The sequence below is a fragment of the Manis pentadactyla genome, chromosome 6, assembly GCF_030020395.1.
Source record: "Manis pentadactyla isolate mManPen7 chromosome 6, mManPen7.hap1, whole genome shotgun sequence".
In the NCBI taxonomy this organism is placed as follows: domain Eukaryota; kingdom Metazoa; phylum Chordata; class Mammalia; order Pholidota; family Manidae; genus Manis; species Manis pentadactyla.
This window is the reverse complement of record NC_080024.1, coordinates 123074603-123088897: the sequence shown is the minus strand read 5'-3', so window position 1 is coordinate 123088897 and position 14295 is coordinate 123074603. Positions and strand designations below refer to the sequence as shown.

General features: G+C 34.1%; 1 protein-coding gene across 7 annotated transcripts in view; it reads left to right on the top strand.

The window, feature by feature from the left end:
• RPRD1A (regulation of nuclear pre-mRNA domain containing 1A) overlaps positions 1 to 14295 on the top strand; it is a 112722-nt gene that overhangs the window by 37448 nt on the left and 60979 nt on the right. For all 7 annotated transcript variants that reach the window (XR_008998325.1, XR_008998324.1, XM_057504126.1 and 4 more), the window contains exons 2-4: positions 9699 to 9828; positions 13060 to 13166; positions 13245 to 13342. Coding sequence is in view for 5 of the 7 variants with exons in the window: in XM_057504126.1 (XP_057360109.1) it covers positions 9699 to 9828; positions 13060 to 13166; positions 13245 to 13342 (335 nt within the window). In the remaining 2 variants the exon portion in view is untranslated. The remainder of the gene's footprint in view (positions 1 to 9698; positions 9829 to 13059; positions 13167 to 13244; positions 13343 to 14295) is intronic.

Below are 14295 nucleotides of genomic sequence, written 5' to 3'. Positions count from 1 at the left end.
TGGTACAGGAATAAGAATGTATTTGAAAGGAAGAGAGTAGAGATTTATGAGGATATCCATTTTATACAGGCATTTAGTAAATTAGGCACTTTAAATTAATGGGAGAAGGGATGGAATATTAACAGATGATTCTTAGATCCTGGCTTAATACCATATATGAAATGAATCTAGTTTCATTAAAGTTATAACATTGAAAAAAATAGACTGAAATTGTGTAAGAAAAATATATTACACATTTGTAATTATTCCTAGTCTTGGATTGTGAGTCTTTGTAAATAAGATATAGAGGCCAGGAGTCAGATGTGGTTACATAAAATTATGAGATCCTTGAGTGCAGAACATAGCATATTTAACTTTGAATCACAGATTAGGAGAAAATATTTGCAGTATCTGCAATGGGAAAAAGTTGATATTTATAAAATGTAAAATTTTCCTATGAACTGATGAGAAAAGGCAAACAGCTCAATAGAAAAATGGGCAACATGTGTGGATGCGCAATTCACAAAAGAAGGAATATAGATAACTAAGAAATCAGAGTCGATAGTATACAGGCATTTGGAAGTAAACACAATCATCTTACTCCCAAGAGCTTGGCAAGAATTTTTCAATAGTGTCATGTTGGTGTAGGGAAAGGAGCATTTTTATGTGGTAGAAGTTCAACCAGGCTTTCCTGCAGGCAGCTTTCAATGTCTGTCAAAATTTAAACTGCATACTTCCTAACCTGTCACTTCTACCTCTCAGAATTTATCCTATAGAAAACTTCCTCAAGTTTACAAAGATTAAAAAATATTAAAGATTTGAAGCAACTTATATATCATGTGACTAAGTAGCCATTGAAAGGAATGAGACTGTTAAAAAGTTTGGTATTTTGTAAGTGTTGAATACACAAATGTCTATATAAAGTGTGAAGAAAACTAAAATGTGTGGTATGGTCTCATTAAAAAATTCTATGTATATATCTGTTTGTATAAGTCAGTATATAATGTTGCAAAGGTACATAAAATGGTCTGAAAGGCTACATACACTAAGTAATTAACTCATATTTAAGATGAGGGGGTTTAGATGACAGGAGATTTCACTACTTATGCTCAACTTTAAGTACTCAAGTTAACTTTATGATGTACATAAAGGTAATATTTTAAAGCTATACATAAAAGACAACAAAATACTGAACTTCTGTGAATCCATCATGCAGCTTCAGCATTATTAACATCTTTCTGGTTTCATATAGCTAAATCTTTCCATCCTGACAACCTCCCTTTTTTCCTGGTTATTTATAGCAAATCTTAGACTTTGAGCCATTTTGACCATATATATGTATCAGCAGATACTTAAAATAGATAAAATTAAGATCTATATTTAAAACAATATAATTGTAGGCTGTATCACATCTAACAAAGTTAACTTATCTTCTTCATTATTTTAAACCCAGTTCGTGTTCAATATGCCAGATTCCCTCAGAAATGTCTCTTTACAGTTAATGTTCAAATTAGAATCCAACAAGGTTTACTTATGACATTTGGTTAAGAGATCTTTTATATTCCCCTGCAACTTTTTTCTTGCTGTTCATTTGTTGAGACCATGTCACATGGACTGTAGAATTTCTCCTGTGTGCATTTAGCTAGTTCCATCCTTGTGTGTCTTTTCCAAGGAATACTTCATTGACAATGTTGTACTTTTGTTGCATCACATTAAGAGACATATGTTTTTTATATTTAAGGGTAAGATTAATTAGTGCATTCAGTTGTTACCATTATGAATCCATTATGAAGTTCCCTATCACCTTTAACCCAGTGATGTTGGCAGCCGCTTATGTTGCTTGGTTAGATCCTTTATTTTGTGAGGGGTTGCAACATTGTGAGTTTATAATTCTTTCTGTGATTTTCATCCAGAATTGTTCTGTAACAGTAGTTCTTAAAAGTGTGGCCCCCACACTTGTAGCATCAGTGAATATTAGTTGGAAATACAGATTCTTGGACTTTACCTCAGACCTGCATCAGAAACTATATGTGTAGGAACCAGTAATCTGTATTTTAGCAAGACCTCTATGTGATTCTGAGGCACACCAGAGTTTAAGCATTTGTTGTATATAAGAAATATACTTCAATCATTGGTTGCTCTGAAAAGGAGAGGATAAACACTTACAGGAAAAGCAGGATAAACACTTAATGTTTCCACTTTGTAAATTGAATTAGTTTTTTTATATATTTTTATGTATCTATAGTTATTCTTTTTTGATGCTGTTTGGCCAGTGGCAGCCTGTTAGAGGCTTGCTTGTGTCTATGGAATACAGCCTCAGTAATTTTTAAAAATAGTTTTCCTGCTTTTTATCAAGAAAAGATGTTCCACATATTCTTTATCCATTCATCTACTGATGGATACTTAGGTTGCTTCCATTTCTTGGCTATTGTAAATAGTGCTGCGATAAACATAGGGGTGCATCTGTCTTTTTCAAACTGGGCTGCTGCATTCTTAGGGTAAATTCCTAGAAGTGGAATTCCTGGGTCAACTGGTATTCCTATTTTGAGCTTTTTGAGGAACCTCCATACTGCTTTTCACAATGGTTGAACTAATTTACATTCCCACGAGCAGTGTAGGAGGGTTCCCCTTTCTCCACAACCTTGCCAACATTTGTTGTTTGTCTTTTGGATGGTGGCCATCCTTACTGGTGTGAGCTGATCTCTCATTGTGGTTACAATTTGCATTTCTCTGATGACTAGCGATGTGGAGCATCTTTTCATGTGTCTGTTGGCCATCTGAATTTCTTCTTTGGAGAACTGTCTGTTCAGCTCCTCTGCCCATTTTGTAATTGGATTATTTGCTTTTTGTTTGGTACATATACACAATGGAAGATTATTCAGCCATAAGAAGAAAACAGATCCTACCATTTGCAACAACATGGATGGAGCTAGAGGGTATTATGCTCAGTGAAATAAGCCAGGCAGAGAAAGACAAGTATCAAATGATTTCACTCATATGTGGAATATAAGAACAAAGAAAAACTGAAGGAACAAAACAGCCGCAGAATCACAGAACCCAAGAATGGACTAACAGTTACCAAAGGGAATGGGACTGGGGAGGATGGGTGGGAAGGGAAGGATAAGGGCAGGGACAAGAAAGGGGGCATTACGATTAGCATGTATAATGGGGGGGGGGCATGGGGAGGGCTGTACAACACAGAGAAGACAAGTAGTGATTCTACAGCATCTTACTACGCTAATGAACAGTGACTGTAATGGGGATTGGTGAAGGGGGGAGCCTAGTAAACAATGTTCTTCATGTAATTGTAGATTAATGGTAACAACAACAACAAAATGCAATTGCAAAAAAGGAAAGAAAAGAAAAGAAGTGATGTTCCAGACTCATCTTACGTATTTCCTGCTTTTATTAGCAAAGTTATTTAGGCCCTACAGTATGGGTCCTGGGATAGATGATTGATTTCAGTACATTTCTTTGCATTTAGTTACTTTAATAATTGTTTCATTGATGAATAGAAGTGATAACTTACCTCTTAGGGCTGTTTTGAAGATAAATTGAGATACATAATAAACTTCTGGAACAGTGCCTAGGTCCTAAAAAAATAAGTCAATAATTTTTATTACCCACTTACATGTGGATTCTGAAAAACAAGTAAAACTGAAATAGACTCATAAACACAGGAAAGACTGTAGTTGCTGTAAGGGAGGGGGCAGGGGAATGGGTGAAATAGGTGAAGGGGAAAATTAGGGAGAATGTTTTTGATACTTTGATCTGGGTAATGGTTATATGAATGTATACACTTATCAAAATTCATCAAGCTGTACACTAAGATTGCATTAAATTGTACCTCAGTATAAAATAAAATATAAAAAAAATTTTTAATGTTGCTCTTAAAAGAAGAAAGTTTTAGTTTTCAGTCTCACTCTAGAATCATAATGTTTATAAGTAATGCGATGTGTATTCTTCCAGAACTCTTCCAGTTAACAGTGTCATTTATTGTGATTTAATAGTCCAGGATGAGGTTTGTTCTCCTCAAGATTTTAAAATTTTATTTGTTGCATATACCAAAATCAAGGTTTTAAAAATTATTTCAGGAACTTGAATTGCTTTTGGCATTTTAAAATGGGAAAGATGTCCATTTGCTTGGGCCCTAGGTGGAGTGTTTTTTAAGTCAATCGTAGAAAGAGACCATGGATAAGTGCACCTGCAGGACAAAGTCAGCACCACCCAGAAGCCTTTTCAGCATGTAGGCTGAAGCTAAGCACTTAATATGTAAATTATGTGTTTCCCCTTTATGATTTAATTCTTTATTGGTAGCTCTTGAATCCTCCCCCTCCAAGTATTTCTTGATCTTTCTTCAAAGTAGGAGTATGTGCTGTGTGTGTAAGTTGGTGTGGATGTGTCTAACTTAACACTATTATCTTAGTTATCTTTTCTTGTCAGAATATAAATCTATCTCATTTTTGAACTATTAGAATATTGGATTATATGGATGTACCATGATTTATTTAGTCATCTCTTCCTTGGTGTTACCATGAATGTTCTTGTGATGTCTTTGTGCATTTATGAGAACGTATGCATAGGATAAATTCCTAGAAGTGAAATTTGCATGGCCATGGTATTTGTACATTTATGTTTTTCATACATATTGCTAAATTATTTCTCTAAGAGGCTGCACTAATTTATATTCTAACAACCAATGTCTGAAGGTATCTAAATATGATAATCTTACCCATACTTTTGCTGACTTTAGTGTAAGGCTTTTATCTTGCTCAATCTAATGGATAGAAAATGACAGTAGGTTTTGCTTACTTAACATTTGTGTCTCTTGACCTGCCTATTCATACTACTTGCCTTTGCCCATTTTTCTACAGGTTAGTCATTTGTGAGAACTCTAGAATGGAGGGGATAATGAAAATACTTCAACTCGTACAATGAAAATAAGAAGAGCAGATCTATAAGAAAGTTCATTTTTCATAGTCTGAATTTGAAGTTGAGGTTTCTGAGAACAGTGTAATTTAGTTTTACATGTGTTCTGCCTTTAGCTATATTGGGTGAAATTAAGACCAGAAGCCAAGTTAGTGGAACTAATAAAGAGACAGGTCTAGGCCAAAATTTATTGATTTAGTAAATACTGAACAAATATGAATCAGTTGCTGGGCTTGGTTCCTTAGATTGGTAGGTGAGACTAACAATTGTTGCTTTCAGTGGAACTTACTTTATTTTGGAAGCACTAGATTAAATGAAAACAGTTAATGGTTCTCCATAGGAAAAAGATGCTGTGAGAACATAACAGGGTGGCCTTACCTATGTGTACTGGGTAGACAGGGAATTCCAGAGGAACACATTTAATTGAGGTCTAAGGGATGGGTAGGAGTTGGGAAGGTTGGAGAGGTGAGGTAGTAGTAATATCGGGCATGAGGAGAGAGCAGGGTTGAGGATGAAGACAGACGTTTTTGGGCTTTTGGTTCATATTAATGATTTTAAATGTTCAGATCTGAAGAACAATAGAAGACCTTTGAAGGAACTTAAGAGATAGTCTGCCAAAAGTCTGAAGCATCCTGGCAGTGGTATAGGAATACACCAGTTCTATCCATTTTTCACCTACCTCAGCTATTAAGAAGCAGCCATCTGTGTTTGAACCCTTTGTCCTGTCTGGGACAGGTAGAATCCACTTGAGAATTACCTGTTGATTATGCACTTAGTGTGATTAAAAATATTACTAAGTTAAAGCAGTTTCTGCCTTAAACAGCTATGAACATGTCTTCCAGCCTGTAGTGGTTTAGTTGACTAGGTTAATAAAAGAGGCTGCCCAACAGTTGTTAATAAATCTTTAATAGATGTTTTTTTCATAAAAATGGTTTTTCTGATTTTCTTCTATAAGACTTACAGTAATATTCACTGGTGTGTGTGTGTGTGTGCATGTATATGTATATATATTTATTTATTCCATTTTTTGCTACTTTTCTCCATGTAGAAGGCTTCCCCCAAAAAGAGGGTTCTTATGTTTATAGATAACACAATAAATTTTAGTGATTGGTTAATATTTATCAGCATTGTCATCTACTTTGGTTTTAAATTTCAGTCTCCATAAAAAGATGGGTGATTAAATTAGATTACAATATTCTGCATATCAAAATGAGCCAACATATGGCCTGTACAGTGTTAAGAAAATAAGTAATGATCTTAAGAGCTTCTGATTATGAATAAGTAAAACTAGATCATGAACTGATCATGAGTTAGTGAAACTGGATGGCACTTCTGTAATCCTTTGGTGGGCTAAATCTGTTCATACCATTATCTAAGCCCAGACTCTTCTTTTTGCAACCTTGTAGTTGACCTTTTTTTTTTACTTGAATTCTTAGTGAATTATTATGTAACTTTTTCTTACTCGTGTGATGAACTGAACTTGTATTGCCATTATGCTCAACTTCTTAGGTATGTATTGCCGTTATGCTCAGTTTTTTAGGTAATACATTCTCATAAATTAGCCAGCCAGCCAGATTTTATTAGTATTTGTTTCTTGTGATGTACTTGCTGAATACAAGGTCTCAGACAAGGTAATATATTTAGTATCCACAGGATCTTTAAATTTAGTCGAGAGAGGTGAGGTAAGACAGTTCCTCAAAGTATAGGTGTTGTCTTGTCTTTATTTCGCTTATACTTTATTGGTACAAATAAATATAGCAGTATTACACAAGTACAGATAAACTGGGATATATAATAGTATATTTATGATTGCTTCCAGTGTTAATGTTAGCAGAAAGAAGGAATAAAGAAAAAAAGGGAACTAACGTTTTTAGTGATGTGACCTATCACCTGCCAGTTTGTATAGAGCTTGCAAACTCCTTGATTGGACAGGAAAGGTTTTTTTTGGTCTGTTCAGCATGGTCCCTGGCACATAGCAAATATTAAATAAACATTGGTTAAATTGAATGGGAAATTTGGAAAATAGGTGTCTTTATAAGGAACCCTATGAACAGTAGAAACATAGGAATTGTCTAGGTCAGACCCATTTTTTAGCCTTATATTCTGTTGCTAACAGTTATTTCTTTTCTTCAAGGAATTACAAAATGGCTTTTTTGCCTTTTCTGTTAATTTTGTATATTTTAATAACAATTCATGGCTCTTATTTTAAAAATTATCAAAATTCATTTGAAAATCATTTTTCTGATTTTCTTCTGGAATTGCTTGTTGTAATTTGTTCTATTAGTTTATTATTTGCTCTATGTGAAGGTGCAGATTTTAAATGAAAGTAAATTTTCCCCGAAAATTTGAAGTAGCATATAAGTTATGTCAGTTTCTGGGTATTTCTCATATTTTAGTCTGGGTTCCACAAGGAAAAAAGTGAAAATAATGTCCTGGTATTTATTTAGACTCACACTAAATTTGTCCTTTAGAATTATTGTGAAGCATGTTTGGAATTCTTGTAAATTTTTACTTTATTTTACATTGTAGAAACCATTCTGAATTGTTTTTTTGAGATTAGTAGCCCAGGAATTTTAAAAACATTGTAAAATATATACTTTAAAATTTTTGTGGTAAGATAACATAAAATGTTCTATTTTATCCATTTTTAAGTGTACAGTTTGTGGTGTTATGTTCATTCACACTGTTATGCAGCTACCATCACCATCCATCTCCAGAACTCTTTTCATTTTACAAAACTGGATCTCTGTGTCCTTTAAACAATAACTGTCCATATCTCCCTTTGCCCAGCCCCTAGCAACCCTTATTCTACTTTGTGTCTGTGACTTTGACTATTCTAGGTATCTCATGTCTTTTTGTGACTGACTTGTTTTACTTAGCATAATGTCCTCTAGATTCATCCATGTTGCAGCATGTGTCAATGTCCTTTCTTTTTAAGACTGAATAATATTTCATTTTAATGTATATACCACGTTATGTTTATCCATTCATGTGTCATTGGATACTTGGGTTGCTTCCACCTTTTTGCTTTTGCAAACAATTCTGCTAACACTCTAAAATATTTTGATTGAGTTGCTACATAATCTTCTCAAAAGGTAACATCCTCTCATTTATGACAGGCATAGTCTAGGTGTTAAGAAGGAACGCTCTGGAGTTGGACATTTTTGGGTTCAAATTCTGGCTTATCCTTTCCTATTTCACTGTGGGCAGATAACCTTTTCGCTGTCTATTTGTTCAGCTACCAAATGCAGATAATAATGGTGCCTTGCCTTATTTGGATTATATTGGGTAATATATGTAAAGTGTTTAGAATAGTGTATAACACATAGTACAAGTTTGATAAATATTATCATTATTTAGGAAAGGAATCCATTGATTGGTTCAGGTATTGCAAATAATCTCCTAACTAGGTAAATAGTAAAAACTCATTTGATCTGAGAAGGCAAATAGTTGGATTAAATAATACCAGCCTTTTCTTTGGATGGGGTTTTCTTTGGGCAGGAGTAGGTAAAAAAAAAAAAGATTGAATATTCGGGGAAATTATCATTATTATATTATATTCATGGTTAAGAGTCCTGGTATCTTAATCAGTTATATTCTATATGATTTATCTAACCAGACAAGAACCAGAAGAATCAGAAGTTAGTCTCTTGTTATTGCCATCTCTTCTTTTTGTTTATTTTATGTTAGTGATTTTCAAAAGCATGAAAAATGGTGGGCAACTATAGACAGGGGAAACTAAGTTATGCAATGGATGGCATAGGTTTGTAAAGTCTGATCAGTTGTGATTCAGTATTTTGTAGTTTCTTGTGAGAAGGTTGGGTTGGTAGTTTTACCTAAAGATGTGTAAAACTGTATTATGAAATGTATAAAAAATTATGCTCAACCAACTAAATTTTCCTTTTGTTTATGAATTTTGTGTCATATTCAGTACTACTGTGCCACTTAGCATTGAAACCAGTAAAAATGTTTTCTGGCCCACAGTTGTTGAAATCTCGTCTCCTCTTTTAGAAGGATGACTAAGCCCACAGAATAAAATGAGTAGGGGCATATTTTTGTCAAGATTAATTCAGTTATTTAAGGTCATGTAATACAAAGGGGAAAATGATCTAAACTTAACCCATCTGGTCTCCCTAACATTTACTCTTCTAGCTTGGGAAATATTTACTTCATAAACAAAAAATATGTAATTGATTGAAGTGATGTTTCTTTCAACCTATTTTACATTTTGTTTCACAGTAACTTAATGGTCAATTTAAAAATCAACACAGGCATTAAAATAATCATAAATTCAATTTCAAATTCAGGTTGTCGGCTTAGTAATGTGACCATTCATCATCTTATTTTAAGTAAGTTGTATTTCATGTAGTGTTTAATAGTTGTAATGAAATTTAGCACAGGAAAGAGTCACAGAGATGCATTTTACAGACAAGAGATTTCAGTGTATAAAACTGTTAGTTTGGGAATAGTGATAAGGCTAGCAATCCAAGGGTTAGTAGTATGAGCAACTATGTAAAACTGCAAGGAAACAGAGATACATCATTGACTACCTCTGCCTCTTGAGTTCTCTTTTTTTCTACACATCCATCTCCAGGAACCATAGAGTAGGTATTCTAGTGAGTTAAAGAATAGTGACTTGGTAAGTTTGTAGTAGAATTAGTAGCTAGAGTTGAACATAATATTTAAAGGTTAGTAGGATTGTTGTAGCTCTCAGTGTTAAATTCAAGTATTGAGAAAGTTTGTCCAAGTAGGATATTTTAAGTAGATTTTTAAATTTTTTTATTTTTCAGCCAAACCAAACAGGAAACTTACTTTTCTCTACCTAGCCAATGATGTCATTCAGAACAGCAAAAGGAAGGGGCCGGAGTTTACAAAAGATTTTGCACCAGTTATAGTGGAGGCTTTTAAGCATGTTTCAAGGTATGATCATTGTTTTGGGTAGTAGGTAATTTGTCTTAAATGCATAATATGTCCTTTGCTAAAATTTGTCTTAAGTGATCAAAGTAAGAAACAGGGAATGTGTTTCTTTGAAGTTTTCATTTGAAAAGACTTAACCTATAAATGGCATTTGTAAATGTGTTAAATATTCTCTGTGAAGGAAAATTTTTGGACCAGTAAGATGGAAATTTGGAGTACCTGAATACAGCTTTACTTTAAAAGACCAAAAGCAACTGCCATGTTGGTATGAACTTCATTAAGAATGAAAGTATTAAATTGAAAATTTATGTACTTATTAAGCTATCAATCTTACAACTAATATGTCTGGATAAACTTAGTTATCCTTTCCTTTCATATTACATATTCCTTTCATAAGGTTTTCTAGTATGTGGGTATATGTTATAACATTTTTAAATGTTTTGGAAATTATTTAAAATAATCATAAACTGAAAAGTTTTGCTGCAGAAAAATTCTGATGGTAGAAGTTTGTACTTTGGCTTAAGTCCTTTTAAAATGCTTATAATAGAAATATTCTATGCAAATATTCAGTAGATTACTGGGTAAACACTGGGGTAGACTATTAAATCAATCTAAATTACAGAATTTAATGGTGAATGATGATCAGTGATGAAGTGTTAAATGATTTAAAGATGAAAATAGACTCGCCACGTGCACTGCAGTTTTAGTTACAGTGGATAAACATTTTAAAAAATTATAGAGTGTGAAATACTGCTGTATGTTGCTTTCTTAATGCTTTTCCTTTAAACTATCTTTTCAGATGTTGGTGTTTCTTAGGGTTTTGTCCTAGGCGTTCTTCTGGGGTCATGTTCTTTACTTGCTCCCTGGGTGATTTTATACACTGCTTGTATTCAGTTATTATCCATACCCTAATAACCCTCAGTCTTACACTCCAGACCCGTATGACCTGTTATTGCCTATTGAATTTCTAGTTTTATGCTTCTAAACATCTCAAACTCACTGTGTCTGATACAAACTTATATGTCCTTGTTCCTTGTCAGAATGGCTTTTCCAGGTTTCAGTCTCAGTGAATGGCAAGTCCATGTATCCATATGCCTATTCAAGAAATTAGATGTTATCTTTAACTTTGTGTGATACGTGATTTTGAATATATCACACTCACTCTTTTACTCATGTTATCCCATATTGTACATGTAGTTCCCTTAGTTGTTTAGGTTTCTTTCTGTTCCTGTTAGCATAATGTCATCTCTGTATAATTTCAGTAGCCTCCAATATAATTTAATCCATTTAGGAAACAGTAGCCAGAGTTGTATAGCTGATCAAAACACTCCGTTGCCTTTAAATGGTTCTCATTTGTTGTAGAGATCAAATCTAAATCCTGAGCAAGACTTAAGATGTTCCTTAATGGTCCTGTCAACTCCTTCAGACTCCTGTCTCATGTGTTACACACACACACACACACACTATAGTCTACAGTTTAAGCTAACTGAACCTCTTTTAGTTCTTTTTGCTTTAAGGCTTATATATGTTGCCTCTCCCTAGGATTCAATAAAATATTTATTGATTGCCTACTATGTGCTGGGCCCTGAGGATACAGTAAGTGAGTAAGACAAAGTTCTAGTGGAACTACATTTCAGTTGATGAAAAAGGTAATAACTAGATAGACAAGTGAATATATATTACATATATTATTATGTAAAAATGTAAGTGCTGTGATAGATAAGATATGCAAGTGAGATATATATATATATGTTATAATGTCAGAAGATAAGTACTATGAAGAAATAGAAGAACTAGAGTATGATAGTGCTCTATTATATCATGAGAATGAGATAAAGAATGACTATTTTGGGAGGTGTCATTTGAACAGGCTAAAGGAAAGGATGAAATGAACCATTTGAATATCTAGTAGGAAAGGAGTCCAGGTAAATAGAATATTTGGCAGAAACAATGAGACAGCTGTGTATTGGATATGTTAGAGGATCAGCAAGAAGATTTGTATGGAAGAAGGTACTCAGGGAATGTGGACTGAGAGGTAGCCAGGAAGCAGAACATGTCTACCTTGTAGCCCAGGATAAGGATTTTGTTTTATTTTTAGTAATGATTTGTATTATAGAGACTAGAGTGAAAGAGTAGAGTGTAGGAAACCAATGAGAAGACTGTTACAGAAATCCAGGCAAGAGGTAATAGTGGCTCAGTCTACAATGGTAGTGATAAACGTGGTGGGAAGTGGTTGGGAGTAGTCTGCTACTTCCCTGTATATCCAGTCTTCAGACCTCAAATTAAATACCACTTCTTCAAATTTCCAATCTCTCTTGAACTGGGCCAGATCTCTTTTTTAATTTTATTAAGATATCATTGAAATACTCTCTTATTAAGGTTTCACATGATCAACATTCTAATTACTACATTCACTCATATTATCAAGTGCCCCCCACACCCTATTGCAGTCACTGTCCATCAGCATAGTAAGATGCCACAGAGTCACTACTTGTCTTCTTCCTGTTACACTGTCTTCTCTGTGACCGCCGCTCCCCCATGCACACCATATGCACCAATCATAATACCCTTCATTAATAATCACCTTCTTCCTCCCTCCCCAACCGCCCCCCCCACCCCTCCCCTTTGGTAACCGCTAGTCCCTCTTGGAGTCTGTGAGTCCGCTGCTGTTTTGTTCCTTCAGTTTTGCTTCATTATTTTACTCCACAAATGAGTGAAATCATTTGGTATTTGTCTTTCTCTGCCTAGCTTATTTCACTGAGCATAATACCCTCTAGCTCCATCCATGTTGTTGCAAGTGGTAGGATATGTTTTCCTCTTATAGGGCCAGATCTCTCTTATGCCTGTCTGTAGTACTCATCTTGTTCTCTTTTGTGGCACTTAAAAAACAGTTGCCATTTTTATCTCCAGTGTGAAAGATAGGGCCTTGATCAATAAATACTTGGTAGCTTCATCAGCTCTTGTAGGGTTAGGGCATCTACTTTGTATACCAGCTGGTCCTAGCACTTGTACATTTTTGTTTGTTTGTAATTTTATGTTTAATAATTTGTCTAAGCTCTTTAAGGGAAGCAGTCTCTCTGTCTTGATCACTTCACTCCTGAACTGCTAGTCACATACTGATGCTCAATAAACATTTGGACAGCTTTTTTTCAGTGTCTGATATATTTAAAATTACCATTGGTTTTTCAATAGTGCCATATATTTTTACTGTTAACATTTTTATTTTTTCTTTAGTGAAACTGATGAAAGTTGTAAGAAACACCTTGGAAGAGTGTTATCTATTTGGGAAGAAAGGTCTGTTTATGAAAATGATGTATTAGAACAACTTAAGCAAGCTCTGTGTAAGTGTATACTCTTTATCATGATATCTTCATTAAAATATATTCTTTCATTAAAACTTAAATGCTTTTTAAATTCAGATGGTGATAAGAAGCCTAGGAAGCGAACTTATGAACAGATAAAGGTAGAAGAAAATGAAAACTGTTCCTCTCTGGGATCTCCAAGTGAACCACCACAGGTAGAAATTTTCCTCTGTTAATGCAGTTACATTACTGTCACTTCACATGGCCACCAAACTATTAATTTCAATGTTTAACTTCTGTAAATTGATTTTTTAAAAATGTTTCTGGATAGAGGAAAGAGGCTATGTGACTGTCTCATTTTCTGACTAACAAATAGCTTATGTTTAATGTAGTATGTTGTGTATTGTACACTATGCAGTCATTTTGCATAAAAGGAAGATTTCTGATTGTTAAGTATGATTAGGTCTGGTGAGATACTTACCATTTAAACAGATTCCTTTTTAAATAAATAAAACATTATAATATAAGACTGTTTTGTTGTGTGATTTAAGTACACTACAAATTATATTCATAGAGGTGAACACTGCCCTTTTAAGTATTTTTGCTTTTAAACATGTAAAAATGAGTGTTAAAGTAACAAGGATGTATTCATATAGTTCTGTGTAAAAATATAGAACCATGTAGTACCATAGTAAAATAAAATGGATTAGAATCATTATTTTAATACCTTTGTCCTCCCAGGTTGGTACCCTATAGCATTCCTTAACCATTAGATGATTCCAGAAAGACATTTTTAACTTTTATTTATGTGGGCATTCAGTCTTAAAGCTTCCTCCTTCTATGTTTCAAACATATAGGAGGGCCAGATAAAATTTAAAAGGAGAAAATGAAGACATAGCCATACTCTTAAAGCAAGGTAAATATCTCTGCGGGCTAGAAATGATACAGAAACACAACTTAGTATGTGAGCCCAAGTCTTGTTCCTGCTGAGCAGATGATGTATCACTAGAAATTAGTATCTTACAGGGTAAGAACTCAGTGCTCCATGAGAGATGGAGGACTGGACCTGAACTTCTACATGAAACCAGAGAGTGGGTGTAGCTCTTTCCTCCATGAATGGAGCTTGAAAGCGAGATATAACCAATTCCTGCCTAGAATTTTGAATTTA